The sequence below is a fragment of the Opisthorchis viverrini genome (assembly GCF_000715545.1).
Source record: "Opisthorchis viverrini unplaced genomic scaffold opera_v5_57, whole genome shotgun sequence".
In the NCBI taxonomy this organism is placed as follows: Eukaryota; Metazoa; Platyhelminthes; class Trematoda; order Opisthorchiida; family Opisthorchiidae; genus Opisthorchis; species Opisthorchis viverrini.
In genome coordinates this window covers 1,404,369-1,424,760 of record NW_008751714.1, presented here as the reverse complement: position 1 = coordinate 1,424,760, position 20,392 = coordinate 1,404,369, and the positions used below count along the sequence as shown (strand labels likewise).

The window sequence follows — 20,392 nt, the reverse complement described above, 5'->3', positions numbered from 1 at the left end:
TGCCATGCCAGTAAAGGAAAAGTGAACGTCAGAACGAAAATATTGGATATACATTCTACAAGTATAATACAAGACAAAAATACGCATTGGGGTATCATTTAAAGAATTCAATGGAGTTGTGCAAGGCAATTTACTGGAAAAGTAGAGACTAGTTAGTAGTCACCTTGATGCACGACGTTGCTGCGTCGATCACGATGAGAACCACGTTTCTGCGTTCGCAGTTTGCAGGCAAAAAGATTAGCTAGCCGTCGTTGATCCCTCAATGCGCGTCGATCAAGCGGACTGTGTGAGACAACGACCGGCAAGCCGAGATCGAATAAATCCCGCACTTGGAAGTTCTCCTGAAGATGCCGAGTCATTCCGCCCTTCAGTAAGCAACACAACAAATCGTAGTAAAAGTGTTCGGTACAGGAAGTCAAAACCAACACTTCGGAGCCGAAATTTACGGTTGTTTCGGCTGTACCTAGATGAGTGACCGTATCCACCAGTTCACGAAATGACTGCCTCTGTCGTTTGCGGTCTACTTTTGAGCGCGATTTCGTACCGTCTGTCGCGAGTTCATTAAGTAGCCTTACTAGGTCTGTGTAATAGGGGCCTTTGAACCGTTCGTCAACTTCGGCGCGTATTCGTTCATAGATGAGGGCAGCTATTTCACCAGCCATTATTCGCATGTCAACATTCGCGCACTGAAGGAGGCTTATAACAACAGGAAGTAGAGCGGTTCCCACCGGACCAGCATCATAGGATGTGAGTAAAGTGTACAATAAGCCCCAAGATCGAAGTGCTGATACATGAAAAGCGCTTACTGTTGGGTCCAGAACCGGCGCTTTCCCGTCTCCCTTCAAACAAGAACCTCTGAAGACTGATTCCAATGATTTCATCAAGTCTTTGGGGGCAACAAACTCACAATGACCGGTTAGAAAATGAAACACAGCTAACGCGACTGAACATGCTGCACGAAATGCGCAAGGAGCAGTGACGTCTCTAAGAGCAGTATCCAAAACGGGCAAGAACCTGGCGTAGCATTCAACAATATTCTGTGAATCAAACTGAAAGGCGAATACAGCCAAGCATTCCGCAGCTAAAGTTTGATCTTGTGCCTTCCCCTTCTTCAACACGTTTTCGATTCCACTGAAAAATGTGTCCGAATAGTTCCACGACTCATCCAGACATAAGTAGTGCATACGAAAGGCATCCAGTAGATAGGTCAGTCCCTTAATGCGCACCTCTGGACGCTTCTCGATTAGGGATTCGCTGGCGACATTAACACGCTCAATGACAGACTGTATTGCGGCGATATCCTCAACCTGGGTAGAGAGGGCGAACGCATAGCAGAGTAAGGTGATGAAAAGATATGTATATCAATGCATTGCAAGTGAATATGAGGTTAGGCACATTTGGTGCCTGGTTAAATCGTGATACGCCGAAGGGGTGAGAAAATTACGATGTATCTCGAGCTTAAGATCACGGAAGTCAGGAAACATCAAGTCCAACGCATCACAATTTTGCAGTGACACCATGGTGCGCCACTAACAGCGTAGTCATGCTCTAAAAGATGTCTGCTCTCTGAAAGTGAGTACCCTAAATTTCAGATACCTGAGAGGCACCACAACTTTCACTGCCCTGAAAAGGTTAAAAAACTGTAGACCTCAAAGCAAAATGTTGCACTCAAGTGCGCAATTCTGACAAACTTTATGAATTCTGTTGCCCAAACTAATCTAAACCTATCCAACCTACCGTCGAAAAACGAACTCTATGAGCACCGTGTGACTCTAAACGTATCTACTGCGCTTGGCAGCACTAGGAGTAAGGCATTGATGTTTTACTCCCTACACTCTTGGGATATGATTATGGTGGTCATTTGGGGAAAACGCCTTACCGAGCGAAAGCTTCTCAAGTGGATATGCGTTGATAGTCACTTCTGTGGGTTCCATTTGCCAAAACCTGTAAAATAACCTCGAGAAAGTGAGGTTCACCGCTACCTGTCCATTGCGTTTACTTACGTACCGAAGGGCTGTATCTCTGAATCTACCAGAGTTTCTATGACGCCCTAGGTGCTCTTTCACAACGAACAAAGGGCTCTGTTATCATTGCGGTTGATGGTGACATGAGCGCTCAAGTAGGTAGGCCAAGCGCTGCCGAGGCCCAAATGTGTGATCTACTTGGGTGCCCATTACAATTAGCTTGCAATTTCCGGAACAGCGGAAATCGCTTGCCCACCAAAGAACCACTCCCCATTCCTAAGAGACCACGTCGCTGTCAGATGCCGGTGATAATGCCCTATCACTCCTACCATGAACTTACACGTTGCTGCTTTTCATGCCTACGCAAAACGTGTACATCTCAAATGGCCACTGAGAAGCTAATGGACCTAGAAATCAAAGACCTATCAGAACCAACCTCCCACCCCCGAATGCCTGCCTGATGGTCCGATGTCGGATAGTACGGGACACTGGGAACAGATATCAAAGTGCTACTCAGAGCCGGAACTCCCGTTTGCGGCACATCCCAGCCAAACTTATCCAAACAACGGACCTCTGGTAGGGCCGTGGCTTTACTGAAAGCCGGTGACAGATTACTCTGGATTGCAAGCACAACCCGATGCTGGTTGGAACTGAGTGTCCGCGCATATCGCGAACCTTGATGGACCCGAAAGTCCGACGAAATAGAGGGTGCGAAAAATGCTGCAAAAACCCGCAGTTTGTTGCAGCTGACTTGTTCAACTGTTTTATGGAATTCCCTTGTCAGAAAAATTATCAGGACCAAAAATGGATGCCTTACATGTCCAGCAAAGGGAGCATTTGGACCACTGGACACAAAAATTAGAACAATTCCGTTGGTCAGCAGCTACATCCAATCCGTACACCCGGTCTTCATTAGAAAGGAAGACTGGAAATATGGAGCCCCCCTTCAGTTTCCCAGTGTAAAGCTGTAGTCAAGCGTCGTCGTGCTTCTAATACTCACGACTTTCATTCGCTATGTTCAAGGACAGCGAGGGAGGGTGTCCCTCCTAAACCTCTCTCTTACAAAGGTCTTATGTCTTCTCCTGTGTGCGTGTCTATGGTGGATTCTCTCCGGAGTTAACCACATTCAATGGTGTCAGGTAGGGATGCGACACCTCGCAAATCGAAATACACCGGAGCATTCGCTCAGACATTAAGTGCGCCGACAAGGATTTTCTTGGATCGGATCCTTTAAAAATGCAAGCTATTTCAGACAACCTAAGCAATTACAGTGCACAGCTGGGTATGCAGTTTGCACCCGCAGTATTGCTGCAAAATCCAAACCTCATACTCGCAGTTGAACCAGTCGGTGGAGTATAAAAGCTTGGTCACCTGGATAACCGCATAAGTTCCGGTGGTCTGACGAAAGACAAAATCACTTCCTCAAATTCGGAAGCCTTGCCAACCTCTGACATTCGTAGTACCTATGTGATATCAGTTTGACTGTCAAAGAGAGAATTTGCAGTGCGACCGTCCGATCAGTCCTAGTTTATAGATCAGGGATGTGGCTGCTGCGTGTGAAGACCTTCGAAGGCTCGGTGTCTGACCACAGTTACCTCCGAAGCATTGCGCGAGTCTAGTGGAAACACCAGATCAGTAATACTTAGGCTAGATGGCTTTCGGTGAATTTCGTTCTCCCACATTAGCTTAGTTGGTCATATTTCGTATGCCAGAGGACCGCTTGCTTGCCTCATCACTGTTCGTCCAGCCTTATGTCAAGAAGAAACGACCCGGGCGTGGTAGGTCTATGTCCTGACAACGAAGCCCTTCCAATCAGACGACTCACGTTCGTAAAAGCCGGATCGGCGACGACGGAAGAGACAAACTAGTGTTCAATGACCCTGATAGATAATGCTGTATCATGAAGCCAACAGCGACCCTGTAACAAAATTAATGCCTTCGCTGCGTAATTCTCAACCTCTGGCACACCAGGAAACACCAGATCAGTAATACTTAGGCTAGATGGCTTTCGGTGAATTTCGTTCTCCCACATTAGCTTAGTTGGTCATATTTCGTATGCCAGAGGACCGCTTGCCTCGTACATCACTGTTCGTCCAGCCTTATGTCAAGAAGAAACGACCCGGGCGTGGTAGGTCTATGTCCTGACAACGAAGCCCTTCCAATCAGACGACTCACGTTCGTAAAAGCCGGATCGGCGACGACGGAAGAGACAAACTAGTGTTCAATGACCCTGATAGATAATGCTGTATCATGAAGCCAACAGCGACCCTGTAACAAAATTAATGCCTTCGCTGCGTAATTCTCAACCTCTGGCACACCAAACATAAACACCCGAAATACATGAGCTGATTGGGTCATCGCCTTTAAAAGCATGGCTATAGTTTTCTTCTTCTCCTCATCCTCGGTGAGCGAAGTTGTAGCAGCTGGGACCACTGCATCTCGATACACAACCTGTAAGCTGAAAAACTGAACTGAACCAGTGTGTGCTCGGGCATGCCGTTATCGATCTGCCTGAGTCTGTACAGTGGTAATATGAACAAGGTTGAGGCCTGAGGTTCGGACGCGAACATTATTAGAAACTTCTCCGGATGCGAAGCTGGCGCGACGATGACTGAGAACCATAAAAGTAATCGTCACGGGACTGGGAGTCAAAAGTAATGCTGAGGTATCGGCAACTGCAGGCCGCAAGGCTATCCGGCTGATGGCGCGAAGCGATAGCCGTCGTGACGTGAATTTACGGGTACCCGTAGGTGACAGCTGTCTGTGGCTGGGGTACCATCAGAGTAACCAAACCTTGAAAAGGTAACTATTACGGTAACCAACAGAAGCCCTTGTCTCAAAAGCCAAAATACAAGGCAGCGACGGTTGGTATGACTACTATAGTGGTGTGGGACATGCCAAACTCGCTAGCTGCTAAACAAGCTCTTAAGTTCACTTTTTCGGCGTTCAAGCCATGCAAACGATATAGGGTAAATACCAGCCCCCCATTAACCCCAAGAGAACACTGACTTTATTTCTTCGAAGCCCAAAACCTAATCCGGATGGACGAGCATCCCAGAGGGTGTATACCGCCCTAACCGATGCTGGAGTTACCTTAGTATATCACCCTGAGGTCACCGAGAAGTTCCCGACCACCCCGCTCCCGCCGGGTGCAATAGTTCAAGAACACTTACATCTTCCATGCGACGTTGCACAAAGCTCTGCCCAGATGTCTTCGCTGTTATGTGTTTACCAGCCGACCCCAAGGCAGTTTGCAAATGGCTCGCGTTCCGCTAGCCTCCACGCAACAGAAGTTCAGGATGCTCGATCTCCGCAGTTCTCACTTCTGCACAATACTAGTCATGGTGACCTCAATCCTCATCCAGCAGCGCCTTGAGGACACGGCTCATCGTAATTCCTGCTGCCAACGCTAACACCTCGGCGTTCTGTGCCACACCATTACATTGGTAAAAGGAGCGATCCCTAACAAGCTAGTGTTTACCTGTATAGGACCATATGTTAAATATGTTGTCAACGCTGCAGGTTCGAGATAACTCGGTAGATAAGGTACCATTACCAGTCTCCGTACCTCGAATGCTTCTGTTTAGGCTTCGGCAGCGTCAGTATCTCAGAACTGGTGGTTGCTTAGGGTGGCATAGCAGCTAACCAGCAGACGGGTGTTACAGCTGAACGATTTGATTTTGAGTGCAGTCGAGGGACCCCTGGTAGAGGAGGGGCTGCATGCCAACTGGCCATAAAAGTTGGAATAGAGCTAATTACCACAGTCAACCTCTACTGAGCCGCACGCCGGAGGGTGCGCGCTGACCGTACTACTGAGTGGGAAAGCCCCAGCAACACTGAAACATCTAAGGCCCCACAACTATTGCGAGCACGAATTCCCTGACCGGAAGGTCCGTGGTTCGAACCCGAACTGTGATTCTCGAATTCCTGTCTAGGCTCGGGCAACCTGGCAGTATCCCAGCCCTCGTGCTTCCTTCTGGTAGCGTAGCAGTTAGGCGCCACCATATCTCACAGTAAACCATGGGGACGCTCTAACATATGGACGTCCATTTGCAGGGTCTTCTCCAGCAAATCGTTCAACCCATGCGTGCAAGCTAAACGGGCTAATAATACATAAGCTTGCTCATGCTTTTTTCTTCATATGACTATCTATATTCAAATGACGCCTCAATTCCTTGCAAATTTGCGATTGCTGACAGCGGACAGGCTAAGGCGAAGTTACCTGCCATTCGGGTCAGGAAAACCGATTGCGACGCATTTTAAGTCCCATCAACAACACATACCCAACCCATCGCTGCACAGCCCTACGCTCTCTAATAACGCAAGGCGATGTCACATTGAATGGTGATGAAACGTTTGCAACCAAAATACGATGTGGTTGGCATTAATTTGAAAGTGTAGTGAACCACTGGCGGAAGAGGAAATCGTGGAAATCAGCCAAGTACTTACATCCGTAGAAGAATGTGTAAACGTTTCGCTGCCATCACTTGCGATGCTAACTATGCTGGCGGTCTCCAACGGATCTACTTCGTCATCCACACGTCTGCCTACAGTGCCCAAGATAGAAAAACGTCAAGCCATACCTTTTGTGGACTTCACCTTCTTTTTTGGCATCAAATGTTATATAACAAAACTCCTGGCAGAAAAGATTACTATATACGACGTGAGCAGACGGAATGTTCCAACAGAACGCATCACACGCGAAGAGTCCATTTAGCGTTTGAAACACGTGGCCGTGGTGCAGTAAAACACCACCCGAAACCAGGCTCAAGAAATTCAACAAATTAGTACACTACTAGGGTAGGCCCATGGACTTGTTTTGGCAGATCATCCACTCTGGCTGCGGGTTTAGGCTGCGTGTACGGAAGAGGAGGAGAAAGAAAAGAAACTTCACCACTTATGAAGCTGCGCTTTTACTGTAAGATCGACCAAAAGCCGGGATGAGTTATAAATAACAATGGGCACGGAGGCGCCTGCGCACGGTAAGGGACAAGTGTGAAATGTGAGTGGCTGATAAGACACTCAAACGAAGGCCAGCGGCTAGACGCACAATGTATTACGGAGGCGCTGCGCACGGTAAGGGACAAGTGTGAAATGTGAGTGGCTGATAAGACACTCAAACGAAGGCCAGCGGCTAGACGCACAATGGGCAGGCGCCTGCGCACGGTAAGGGACAAGTGTGAAATGTGAGTGGCTGATAAGACACTCAAACGAAGGCCAGCGGCTAGACGCACGCTGTATTTTTCTGCAAAACCCCTGCGGGCGGAATAAAAACGTTAACGTCAAAATGTTGCACTTCTTTGCATATATGCGTAGACTGAAAAACCCCCTCATCTGCCGTCATCCTTTTGCGATTTGTTTCAATCGATGTCATTTGAAAATTATTGGCGCACATTCGACTTTGAACTTCGTTTGCTATGGCTTCGGAAGTGGCTTTCGTTGAGAAATTTGTGGGTGTATCGTTTTCATCCTTCACGGCATTTGAGAAGACCTTAAATGAATACATGAAGGATAACTTTGTGATATTTGTGCGTTCATCCAGTAATCGAAGCACCAACACTATTTTGCGTGGAATCCGAAGAGGCTAGTAAGCCGAGCGTAATTTCTAATAAAAAAGTACGAGAAGCACCAGCTGCCCAGTGCGGTTTTGTCTACGGAGGCAAAGGAACCAACTGGCAGTGGCCTCTTATTTTCTGGAACACAACTACAAACTGTCAAAGTTTTTTTACGATCGGCTTCCAGTCAATCGACGCGTCCCTGTGTGTCAGGGAGAGGAAGGTCACCATAGCCACATATGTTTCTCCCGATGGCAGCAGATAGCGTTATTCCGACGCTTTCCCGACGTAGTGAATGTGGACGGGACACATGCAACAAACCGCCTTGGGTAAGTTTTTTTAAAGCATCTAATATTCGGTATTTAGATATAAACTATACACATTCTTGATAACGGACGGCATGGGAACCGGGCGTCCGGTTATGTATGCGTTCGTAGAGAGCGAGCAGTTTGCTCCCATGCGTAAACTGTTCGGCTTGTTCAAAGAAATGATGGGCGAAGCGTATCCGGTCAGGACCTTCGTAATGGACAAGTTGGCGGCGCAAATGCGTGCGGCAAGAGTAGTGTTCGGCTGTGACATTATGCTTTGCTACTTTCACGTCCGCAAAGCCATCAGGAAGCACGTATGTATCATTTAATATCCATGTATTTATGGTCACAGACACATTCTGCGAACAGCCGGCACATATTTCACCGCATGGCTCGCCTGGACAATGCTGTACAGTAGGTTTTATGTTCATCATATTACAAGCACACAGATTCCGACAAGATCTACAGCTTCTGCGTCGAACCGACCCCCGTTTTCTCTCCTATCTTACGGCTCGCTGGTTGTACATCACCCGAAAATGGGCCATACACGCACAGTCCGGAATGGTTCATTTCGGTAATGTGACCAACAACCGACTGGAGAATGCGAACGGGCGCCTTAAAGATCAGGTGCACCACTCCGACACGTTGGAGCATGCCATTCAAAAGGTGTCCCGGCACGCCGAGTGGCTCATGCGGGAGTTTGAGATGCATACGTCGTACCACTGCGACAGGCGGCAAATCCTGGAGGGTGACGCCTACGTTCTAAACGTAGTCTGTCGAATGACGACATATGCATGCTCTCTCGTTTTGAGACACTTGGGTCCGCGACCGCCGCGGCTGCCGTATGAAAGTGTCGAAACAAACAAGGTGAGGTCGAGCTCCGTAAACTAACTCATAGTTTGTGGTGCAAACACTTAGATGCTCCCAGACTGTCGACACCTGTGCTGGAGAATGCACGTGCCCTTTCTACCAGGCGATGTGGCTCCCCTGTGTGCACCTGTTCTCTGTATTTCGAGATCAGTCCGTTCCGAGCAGTAAGAACTATTCATCATTGACTTTTTCTTAGCTTGCTTTCCAATCCACCAACGATGGCTGTCAGATTACAACCTACCGGGAAAAGGTGTACCACTTACACTTGTTCCCAAACCACCCCCGACAGCTTTCGACGGTCTTCGTAAGCAACTGAATCGGGTGATGGATAAGCTTCAGAGGCTGGAACCCAGGAGGGCCACCGCCATATTTAAGCGGCTGATTGTTCAGGGCGAAATCCTGCTGCGTCAAGCCTCAAAGTCTGCAACCGACGATCTGCCGTTGGTGGTCGAGGATACTGCGCCTCAACCCAGATGGGGGTCTGGAAACGCTGACTTGGGGTTCTGTGTGCTCTGTGACCGGCCTACTACTACCAGTGACCGCTGGTGTACAACGGATCGCGTGTCATATCACGCCGACTGTTGTGACGGTGAACCCTGCCCACTGTGTGGTGGTGCGCTTCAGGCTTGTCCCATAGGTGAGTCCACATGAAAATAAATCACTTTGGGTTCTTAGCTCCGGGCCCATCCAGAAAACGCAGAGGTGTGCTTGCTATCCGGTCCGCAAAAAGGGCGTCTTATGATGTTGACCTGGACCGAAGCACAGATTCCCAGCACAGTGTGTCCCGTAAGTCCGTGTGCGTCCGTGTTTTCGGGTCCACAGAGGAACTACTCGACGGCCGTGAGTCTGTCTGACAACTACGACTAACTCTGTAGAGCGCCGGCTAGATGAAAGAGATGAAGATGATTTCATGTGATCCATCGGCTCCGGAAAGTTTGTCTGGTAATGAGATCCTATGCATTACATGTAAGTCTCGTATTTCTTGAGAGTTGCAGTAAACAGGCATGCGAAATAACCGCTGAGGATGGCATTATGTGAACAGGCATCTACGACAGCATAGTAAGTATCTCTACCTGTTTGTCGGCCGCACGCCTTATGGTGATATTTCGATAACCTGGATTATATATTCCTCTCATTTCAGGACTTCAACGGCCAAAGGAACACTCCTCACGAAGAAGAAAATTCGCCTCACAGGAGGACATTTGTGAACTTCAAGACGACCAATATATCCCAAAATTTCAAGACGTCTATTTTGAGCCTTTTCTCCGTTACCGATGGATGGATTAGTTGGACATCGTGTACCCCTAGCCGCATGTTAGTGGTGTGCGTCGGTTAAGATCGTTCAGCTGTCTGGTATCATCGACGTAGGCTCTATGTGGCTAGTTAGTTAGGTATCGTGTACCCCTAGCCGCATGTTAGTGGTGTGCGTCGGTTAAGATCGATGAACCCGGAGGACTTTCTAGCATAATTCGGAACCTATAATGAAAAACTCTGTAGTTTGCCAGTCAACGTGCACGATGTTTAGCAAATAATTAGCGTGCACCACTGGCAACAAGGAATCATCGGCCAAAATTTGTTTGCACGAATGCGCCTACGCATAAGTTGCATCTCCAAAGGCCATTTAGGTTCTAGAATGTTGAGGAAACCTGTTCCGGTGGAAAAATACCTGAAAGTTGCGTTCATTGTATGTGAGTCAACCTTTTCCACAATTCGCGATTTTTTTCATCTGTTAAGGTATTCAAAGTCGGCGGTGTTTATTCACCTGGGGGTTTAGTTCACTTAAACAAATCGCCATAGTAAAGGATTTTCAATAATACAGGAGCATATACATTATACATAGACATTCTACACTATGAAGTGGCAAGTCTGAAAATGCCGTAGATTGCGAGAAATCAATCTCATTGTGCGAATAGCCAGCGGCCAAACGAAGCCAGTAAGGGGAAACGAGTTGCCCCGTCTGGGAGAGCATTTCACGGTAGAATAACGATGGAGAAGAGTTTCTCCTCGAACTCCCAGGGTGGCTCGGTACAATTAGTTTTAAACTGCATCCCCCGTGATTCATGAAATCACGGACCTGTACGCAGGATCAATTCTTCTGCCTAAGCTTTATGGGTCATGTCTGTTTTGGCACTCAGCGGCTTCTGCTCACCCGAACTGCACAACCGAGAAAATTCACGGATTCACGGACTGATACACAAGACCGAGGCTTTTTCCCAAGTTTTTCGGGTCGGTTTTGTTCTTGTTGTTCACCTGAAAGCCACAAGTGAGAAAAAGATGTAGCGCCACTCTTTAATTTCTCAACGCAGGGCAGTATGCCTGCCAGTGCGAGGATTCGTATAAATAAGTGTCTAATAGTGCTTTGAACCGAGTCTTAGAAGGGGTGTGGACAACCCTCTGAGGAGAGATATTCCACGCAGCTGCTACTCAAATGAGAAAATATTTTGCCTGAGGAGAGCGTGTTCTCTGAGCGTGTTTGTTAGGTCAAGCCTTGTTCAGACAGGGCCAAAATAAGTATTAGGTCCCATCGGAGGCGACGGTACCCCAGGGGAAAAGATCAATTACCGCGAAACGTGTTTCCTGGTCCACGAATTTGAAACTGGCGAACATTTCCGTTGCATTTCGCTGGACACGCTCAATGCCGGTTACGTCTTTCGTGTGTTCCGAGTAGATAACTTGGTTTGCATATTCAAGGAGCGGTCTGACGTAGGCCGCATAGAGTATTTGAAAGTCCATGCGTGTAATTCGAGTGAAGGTGCGCCGAATCATACAAAAAACGGAACATAACCTTTGGGCCAATTTCTCATGGTGCAGTGAGAAGGACATATTTGAAGAGGGCTAGGTACATAAATGCTTTTGGCGTCTATCGTCATGACGTCTTCTGGTCCCCTCTAACCATGCATTGCATTCGCCGATTTTTTTCTAAATGACCTCTGGACACACTTCGTAATTCGGAGGAAGGTGCCAGTCCAACTACCACTGCTATGCAAAATTTAAATCCATTTGGAGGGCGCTGGCATCGGGACTCTAGGAATTTAAGTCGTTCACAAAATGTGGACATGGATTTGCAGGAACATCTAGAATGGCGTTGATGTAAACCTCAAACAGCAGCTATCCCAAAACGGTGCTTTGAAGAACTCCGATTGGAGAGGGGCGCCGGAGAAGAGTAGGTCGAGCCTATCCTCACTCGAAAGGATCTGTCTGGTAGGAACGCCTTGATTTAGCAAAGGATTTTTCCTTGGTTCCCGTATGACTCGAGTTTCTGGCGCAGCGGACGTGTGGGACCCTATCAAATGCTCTTTAGAATTCGAAAAATATGGAATCCGATGAGTCCTTCGTCCATAGCTTGGGTTAAGCTGTCCATAAGCAAGAACATGTTCGGCACGCAAGAACGGTTGGAGAGAAACCCGTGTTGAGCTGGAGATATCAAGTCATTAGAAGTAGGGTGGTCTAGGTTAGCTCACTTCAAAATGCATTCCACCACCTTACACGGAATGCAAGTGAGGCTTATAAACCTGTAGCTGCCCGGCGACAGTCGGCCACCAGTTTTGTAGATTGGCATGACAATTGCTTCCTTCCAAGCAGGGGGAAGGCGGCCCTCGTCAAGTGGCTGACGAAACACCAGGTGGAGGTGGTTTGCCAGGGTGGATGACTTTTACTTCAGGATTCTTGGATGGACATCGTCAGGCTTCAACGCACAGAATGAGTTGATCTTGTGCAACAGTTGACGAATGTTCTCCACCGTGAAGACCAAGTTGGTTATAGACTATTCCTAGTTACGGGTCGGCAAGAGTGGAGGTGACGAGGACGCTTGGGCTGAATATGGACCTATATGGTGTCCCCTGTAAACCCCAGATACCATTGTTTTTCATTCGGCGTTTCTCCTTTTCTGTCCCTCAAGTAGACCGCAGAAGACTTGTTTCCGCGGCGAGGTCTCATGTATTTGAACGATACGGTTTTTTTCGAACGAGTTCTAAAATGGTAGCTTTTCTCCTATGTTTCATTGGCGGGTTTGTGATTTACAGCGGTTGCGCATTTTACGAAATGTCAGCTCATCTTCTGTATCCCCTGTAGCCGACTTTTTGGAAAAAGGTTGGGACCTCTTTTCCATAAAACGCTGAATCCTTTTTGTCAGACTGCGGCTCATCCGAATGCATGCTGGTTTTTTGTGATGAACATCGCATCGGCCCCGTGAACTTTCCGGACAATGGTCCAATAAAATTCTTCCACTGGGGCTGGCACCAGTGTCACTTGTTCGAGAAATTTGCCCATTCCTGAGGAGTCTGAACGGCAGATGTCTCGAAACCACGTTTGAGGTTCGGGATTTCTGGCCCAATAGCAGATGGAATAAAAGGTCAGCACATAGTGGTCACTACATCGCAGTGGAGTGTTGATTGTTACCTGATCAACGAAGTGTCTTTCGTTAGTGCTGACCAAATCCAGGAGGGATGGTAGTCGGCCTGCGCCATATCTGGTGGGTGCAACGACATGTTGAGTCCAGGCGTTCTTTTGAATGACTTCCACCAACAACGCTGCAAAATGTCCGAGTGATTCGACGCGCTGGAGCTCCGTCCTGGAGGCCTTTGGAGCGTTGAAGTCATCTAGCAGCAGGAGATGAACGAAGTGGTAGTTGGGGGAGAGTTGCGCGAGGGTTAGTATGAAAAATCGGTCATCTTCAGGGGGACTCAAGGGGCTACGGTAGACCACAACGAGAAGGAGAGAATCGGACCCACCCATCGGGATTTGGACACATTGTATCGCAAAAAGGTGCAGGAGTGGTATCGGAATGGACAATCGGAATTAGTAGGGCCGCATCATTTACCCAACGAGGTTCTGAGCAGGGCTATTTTCCACCCTAGTTCTCTGGTCCCGCTACATGGTTGCTCTCATCTTTCGTTCTCTGGCAGAACACAAATCATTGAACTTCAGACCAGAGGGTAACTAATGGTGAAAGCTAAAATAAGGAAGCGTTAAAAGACTAAAATCAAGCCTTTTTACATCTCTGCTGCCCTACGAGGTGCATTCTCGAACTTCATGTAAAGTCATATATGCTTTCTTGCCAACTCTAAATCCAACTACCCGCTTGTTGTTTGTGGAATCAACATATATTATTTTGTTCCTAGCTGGACTTTCCCAGGTGATGCTTATTTTTCTCTGACCTTGGTCGTAAGGCCGTGAGATGGAGTCAACTGACGTTCGGCCTTAGTGCAGTTACTCCTTTGACTCCACGGCTGTCGAGCGGCAGAAAGACGCCAAAACATACAATGTCGCTAACTGTATCCAATTCCTCTACCACCACCAAATAAAAAGTGGTAGGCGGAAAGCTGCTAACAATATTCCACAGTATTGCTTAGTTTGACGCGCGATGTAAGCACACCACGAAGGCTTTCTTCTACCGCGCCTACCGGTTCGCACGTACTTTGAACACTCCTTCCATTGCGATTAAAATGTGCCCTTTTTAAGGAGACTGGAATTCTGGTTATTTCTCGACTGTTAGCGTTTTTCAACCAATCTGGGCCACAGACGCGTGATGCACAGGTGTTCACAATGAACAGGCGCTGTTCGTCACTTTGAATAGCGCCTGCCCTTCCGGAGATGGGCAATAGGACTGCTCAGTTTCAACAGTTTACCACTCGACCAGGAAGCCGCAGTTTGTGCACTGACAGCAATGCCGGTACCGGCACACCGCAGAATTGGCTACCTGCTCACCAGGACTTCATAGTCGATCTTATCTATAGAATAAAGTTGCCGTAAGTTCATGTGGCGTGCTTTTACCCGTGATCAAGTCCCGAAAACGTAGCAAACGTTAGTGTCTGAAGTGTTCAGTGTGTACGGAGACAGCTTGTTTGTCAATTTGATTAAGAGTTCCAACGATGAAAGCTTAGATGGAGATAGAGGACAGGTTCAGATAGAAATTCTGAAGCGGAAAGTGCGAGAGCTGACATGCAGCTGGCCAATTCCGTGGTGCTTGGTTTGCGTGCCTACGGCTTGGACGCATCCGAGCATAAGTGATAGGTAGGACATAAAAATATAAAACAACACGGAAAGGTGGAAGGCGTCGAAAGTGGCATTCTTTTTTTGTTCGTCCCGTTCTATTCAGCGAAGGCGATACTGGGGCCAATATGACCAATTGGCGGGCGATGTGGCATCAGGATAAGTATTATTGCGCATGTTCAAGCATTTGCAAGGCGTTCACAACCGGACGGAGGCGAAGGTACGATTTCCAACTATAGCATATGGTCCAGAGGCCTCATCGCAGTGAAAATCTTGTTGGTTCAAGGCTGAATGAGTGATCAAACCGTTTTAAGAGATAAGCCGTCAGACGTGTTTCAATCGCAACTTGTATTTTTCATAACTATTTACGCTGAAAAGCCTGTGGCTGATGCCACACATTGCATACAATCACACTGCCGTTACTTGCAATCCTGCACTGAAATCTTTCGGACTAATGTGTGCTGTAATGTAAGGATGTTCATCTGACTGAGGACACATGGTCTTTGTAGTTACCACAAACACAGTATGCATCCTAGCATACGCATGTCCAGAATGGTGGTTGACACATCGCCAGGCGCGATCATTATGATGCAGTTAGAACAATAGCATGGCCGGTGGGGTTTGTTGGTACTAGAGATAGCGCAAAAGCAAGGCAGGCTCACAGATTGTGGGCGTGATTCGACTTAGACGCGGTCACGCCTAAACCGAATCGATCTAAACGCTGTAGATATTGAGGGTAGTAGAATATTGTTGTTGGGACTTTTCTATCTTTCGTGGAGCATATCAAGCTGAAGCAAGATCAGACCGTCGAAATTTGCAGGTAGTGGGCAGGAGCTCGTGTTGGTGGCAGTAAACTCGGAAACGCAGCACACAGTGAACGTGTAAAGACTTGCTAGTGTCGCTTTTGTAGCGGTGTCGAGTGTAAATGTCCCCCTACGACACTGAGTTTGTGCTGTGAAAAAATTAATTGATTTTAGCTGAGGGGAGTAACTATTTCTAATGGGAAAATATTTCTCTGTCGGTAACTTGCATGCAGATATCTGAAAATGTCACATTATCAGCTGCCTAGTTGTGCATAGCTGGGTGTGGTGATCGACATGAGCAGTGCGTGCTCGCATCACAGCCACGCAGTGAATCTAGTTCCCTTGCGTTATATACTGAAAGAAAAGTGAGCCTCTCGAAGGGCAGTGTTGTGTTGACCTTCGATGAACAGAAGCATAATTTTTCGCGCTGACGAGTATAACGTATACAAGCGCAATTCATGTACCTATCTGTGTGGAATTAACGATATATATTGTGGTAACTAAGTTTCGTACGTATATCAGTACAACCCGTAATTTTTCGACGAGTATAACGTATACAAGCGCAATTCATGTACCTATCTGTGTGGAATTAACGATATATATTGTGGTAACTAAGTTTCGTTTCGTTATCAGTACAACCCGACAAACTAGAAATCCAGAATTCAGCAAAGAGTGGCAACCAGCACGTATGTATTCGAATTGGCGAATATGTACAGCATATGGAATATTAAAACAAGAGAATAATGAATAGAGCAATGAATAGAGCATCAGTCATGTTCATCACATCATGTTCATCATTACATGCGGCCAACATCGCTCGCAGGGCCACCCACGGTCACAAGTTACTAACGCCTGACCTCGGAATTCACCGGATTCTCACTGTCGCCGAAGTTCGAGTCCAAATAATGAGGACCGATTTTCCCATCAACTTCCCTTTAGCTATCGATACAAGAAGACAGAATATGCTGAATTCTTCAGATTCGCTTTCCGTTCCATCAGTTCATGCCGACGCCTTATCATACTCACTCGGTATGCCCGTCATCCGCTCTTCAAATATTTCGCTTTTCGACGTCTAACTTGAAGGTATGCCAAGTCGTCCGATTCGGTCTCAAGTGTTCCACGGAATACGGACCTGCGGAATTTTTCGTTGTGAACCTTGAGTCAAGATTTCCTTGGATTTTTCCGGTTGTGATATTATATCTGACTTTGATCAACAGTTTGTTTTGTTCATTAGGGACTCCACATGGCCTGTAAACCCCAGGATAGACAGACGTAAGACTGAGTCAGCAGAGTACCCGCGGCAAACATATCTTTACTTGTGGCATACGAGAAAGATTGGCATATTGTTCGATCAGGTTTGAGACGATGAAAAGTAGGCAACAAAGTCTGGGAACAGGATTGGTTGTTATAGCGGAACGGTTGCAACGAGTTTCGGAGAGCCTTTAGGAATAAACCAGCCGTGACTGGGCGCCTGGAGCAACTAACGTTGCTTCACTGTCTTGAATTCACTGTTCATACAACATATGCACTCCGTTTCCTCCACCACGGATAATTAAATTCCGCCGTAAGCCAATCTTGATATCTATTCGTTTGGCACTCTGGTTACCCTCATATTGTTTGCCTGGACCCTCTTTCGTAAGTCAACGCCCCTCGGGACCCCCCGCATCTTTCAAGCCTACCCGCAGCTCCGCCGCTTCCGCCCTTAATTATGCATCATCTTCCAAATTTTGAAAGCTCCTTCATTGCGATTAACAGGGGAGATGGCATCTGTTTACCCTTGATGGAGCCCATTCATTTTCTCAGAGCTTTTGGTTACACCCTAGCTCCTTCGCTCCACTCTTTCCCCTTTACCTATCCTGCGTCTCGAACTATAGGCCCCGAATACTATCGCCACCAACCTGTTCGGTTTGGCTATCCATGAACCCTGCGCTCACCATTCGGCACCCAAAACACTACAGGGCCCATCCCCCTGTTTCTTCTTGGGAAATCATTTTGGTGTCTTGGCCATATCCTTCCACGTCTTCAGATTCAGACACTCCACAAGTCCACGCTTCTTGTCTGACCTAAGACTCCCCATACCCGTGTAGCTGCCACGTGTAGCACCATACGCTGGCCGCCTTGAAACGGAAGACATAAAGGCTTGCTCAATTCAACCAATGGTTTTTCCCTGAGAATCTTAATCTCTTGATGTCCGCAACGACACCGTGGCTCTCATTCAGCTTTAATACCATACACATGTTGTCTCCGTATCCATCACAGTACGTCTAAGCACCTTATTTCCTAGCATCATCAAATTGTTCTACATCGCCCACCAATTTGAATGTCTATGTCATTAATCCATTCCATATAGAAGACCGTTGTCCTAGCAGATTCTTATTCGCCGTCCTACCGGCCCTCTGGTTTCACTATCTTAATCATCGCTCACTCTCCCTTAAGTAAATTTCATGACATCCAATTTATTTCCACTGTATCCCGTTCTTAGTTCTTATTAGTCATTGAAGCATGGCTCTCTTCCATCATGCTTGATACCGTCAACTCTTTCGGGGACACGCTACCTCTTGTTTACCCTCCAAATCTTTTGTAATAGTATTCACAACTTGCTGAAATACAGCTGGTGAAACGTTCAGACCAAAGGGAAGAAAATTGTATCGGAATAACCCAAAGGGTGTGTTGATCACAGTAAGGTTACTGTAGGCGTCGTCCAGTGGTATTTGAAGATAAGCATCTTTTAGATCGATTTTTGAAAACACACTTGAACCTGATAAACGATACAGTAAACCTGGCTCTTCCGTGGGGCATGTACGTTGCAGTAGCCGCGCATTTAGCGTAAGCCGGTAGTCAACACAAATTCTCGGAGTAATACCATCAGCCTTCAGTGGGGTAACTATCGGAGTTGCCCAGTTCGATGACTCGACAGGAGTCAGTATTCCTTTCGCACACATTGAATTTAATGCTTGACGAACAGGCTCGCGTAAACCAAATGGAATAATCCGTCTCTTAAGAAATATAGGCTCTCCTGTAACTTCGAGCCTCATCTTGGGAATTTGCATGCCACCTGTGGCCTTAGAACATTTAAGAATCAGTTGCTTGAGTTCATTCTCATTCGCAGAAGTCAGTAAGGTGATACTGGTTTGCAGTAAACGTAGAACTTTGAGTCCGACGATCGATGGTCCCGACGTTGATACCAAAAAATTACAATTGATACAGGTACCTTGTAGTAACCTCACAGGGATCGTGCAACTACCAACGAGAGGTACAGAATGTCCAGTGATACCGCGAATGTTAATATCTGTAGGCACTATCACGGCACTGGGGTAGAATGCAGTTAGATCTGATTGTGGAATGATGGACTCAACACTACCAGTATCAACAATAAAGCCATGCTTTTGACCAGAAGCGGATATCAACGTTTTAAAAACATGTGACGAATTTTGGGACAAAACAGATAGAGAAAGAGTAGAAATATCTTCAGATAATGTCTTCACGTCAGTGTTTGGGTCAGAAGTTAAGTGACACACTTTCTTGGACTTACAGACAAGTTGAATGTGTCCTGTTTTACCGCAGCTAAAACACTTGGCTCGTCTGTGGGGGCATGAATATCTGGAATGGTTTCGTCCACAAGACTCGCATTTCCCGAATTTTTGAGCCATCGGATTAGGGTTACGATCTGTGAAGTGACGTGTTGATGGATTTGAGGCACGAGAATCTGTTCGAGGTTTGAATTTGTTGTTCGTCCGCATCCTTGAATTATTTCTTTTAGAATAATTTAACAAGACTGCTTCCTCAGTCTTCGTCACATGCTTCACATCTTCATACTGCTCACATATTTTCCGAATAGTTTGAAATTTCTGATCCGGACAGAGTAACAGCTTCTGCTGTAATTCGGGCAGTTGAATGCCAGCAATGAGTCTATCACGCAGCTGGTCTTCCAGTTGGGCACCATAGTCACATTTGGCTGCCTGTGTCTGCAGCTGTAACACGAAATCACGAACCGACTGAGAATGAGAGCGGGCTAACATATTGAACTTAGCTCTTTCGGCTGCTACGAAGTTAATCGGTTTGAAGTGTTGAAGAACTTTGTTTTTCAATGCAGTGTAAGAAATATCAATTGGAGATTCAGGATATACTAAATTCTTGATTAAAGTATACGCCTCCTTGCCAACGAAATGCAGGAAATATGCAGTGAGTTTCTTATCATCCATATCGGATTTTGTGAGGCACCATATGTCGAATCGTTCCAAATAATTCTCTACGTCACGTGCAGTTGAATTAACATCTAATAGTTCCATTTCTGCAGGCATGATGAATTGTTCCAATCGCGACGCCAAAATGTGGTAATTAAGTTTCGTACGTATATCAGTACAACCCGACAAACTAGAAATCCAGAATTCAGCAGAGTGGCAACCAGCACGTATGTATTCGAATTGGCGAATATTGTACAGCATATGGAATATTAAAACAAGAGAATAATGAATAGAGCAATGAATAGAGCATCAGTCATGTTCATCACATATATGCCTTGTATTTCACATCACATTTGGAGGATACCTCAAAAATTTCAACTATGCTAACATTTGATGTTTGCCCCATCAAATCACATGCAGATTGCCGGTGATTTGTGACCTTGAAAGCTCGCTCATTTAAACAAAATGGTATGAGCGGTAGTTCTCTGGAACATGTGTTCGGGTTAAACTAACTCTTCGTAAAGTTTACACATTCGCAGATTCTGCCAATCCAAGGATATTATTCTTGTTAGCTGTTAGTGGGCGATCTCTTTGACTTTGTCAAGCGCATCTTGCTTAAATCAAGCCGGTCAGTTTCCCTATCTTGTGGACAACTTGTCTTGAGTTGGTGTGTCATCTTGGACCCCATTCAGAACTAACCACTCATCACACGGAAAC

The 20,392-nt window shown here is 46.7% G+C and overlaps 1 protein-coding gene across 1 annotated transcript; it reads right to left on the bottom strand.

Moving 5' to 3' along the window:
- Positions 1 to 30: 30 nt before the first annotated feature.
- On the bottom strand, positions 31 to 19,936 carry T265_03856 (hypothetical protein; the record flags this gene model as incomplete). Its single annotated transcript, XM_009168437.1, has 3 exons — positions 31 to 1,307; positions 6,414 to 6,511; positions 19,024 to 19,936. The coding sequence occupies 3 exons, from the start codon at positions 19,934 to 19,936 to the stop codon at positions 153 to 155; spliced, it is 2,166 nt and encodes a 721-aa protein (XP_009166701.1).
- Between the last annotated feature and the right edge of the window lie 456 nt (positions 19,937 to 20,392).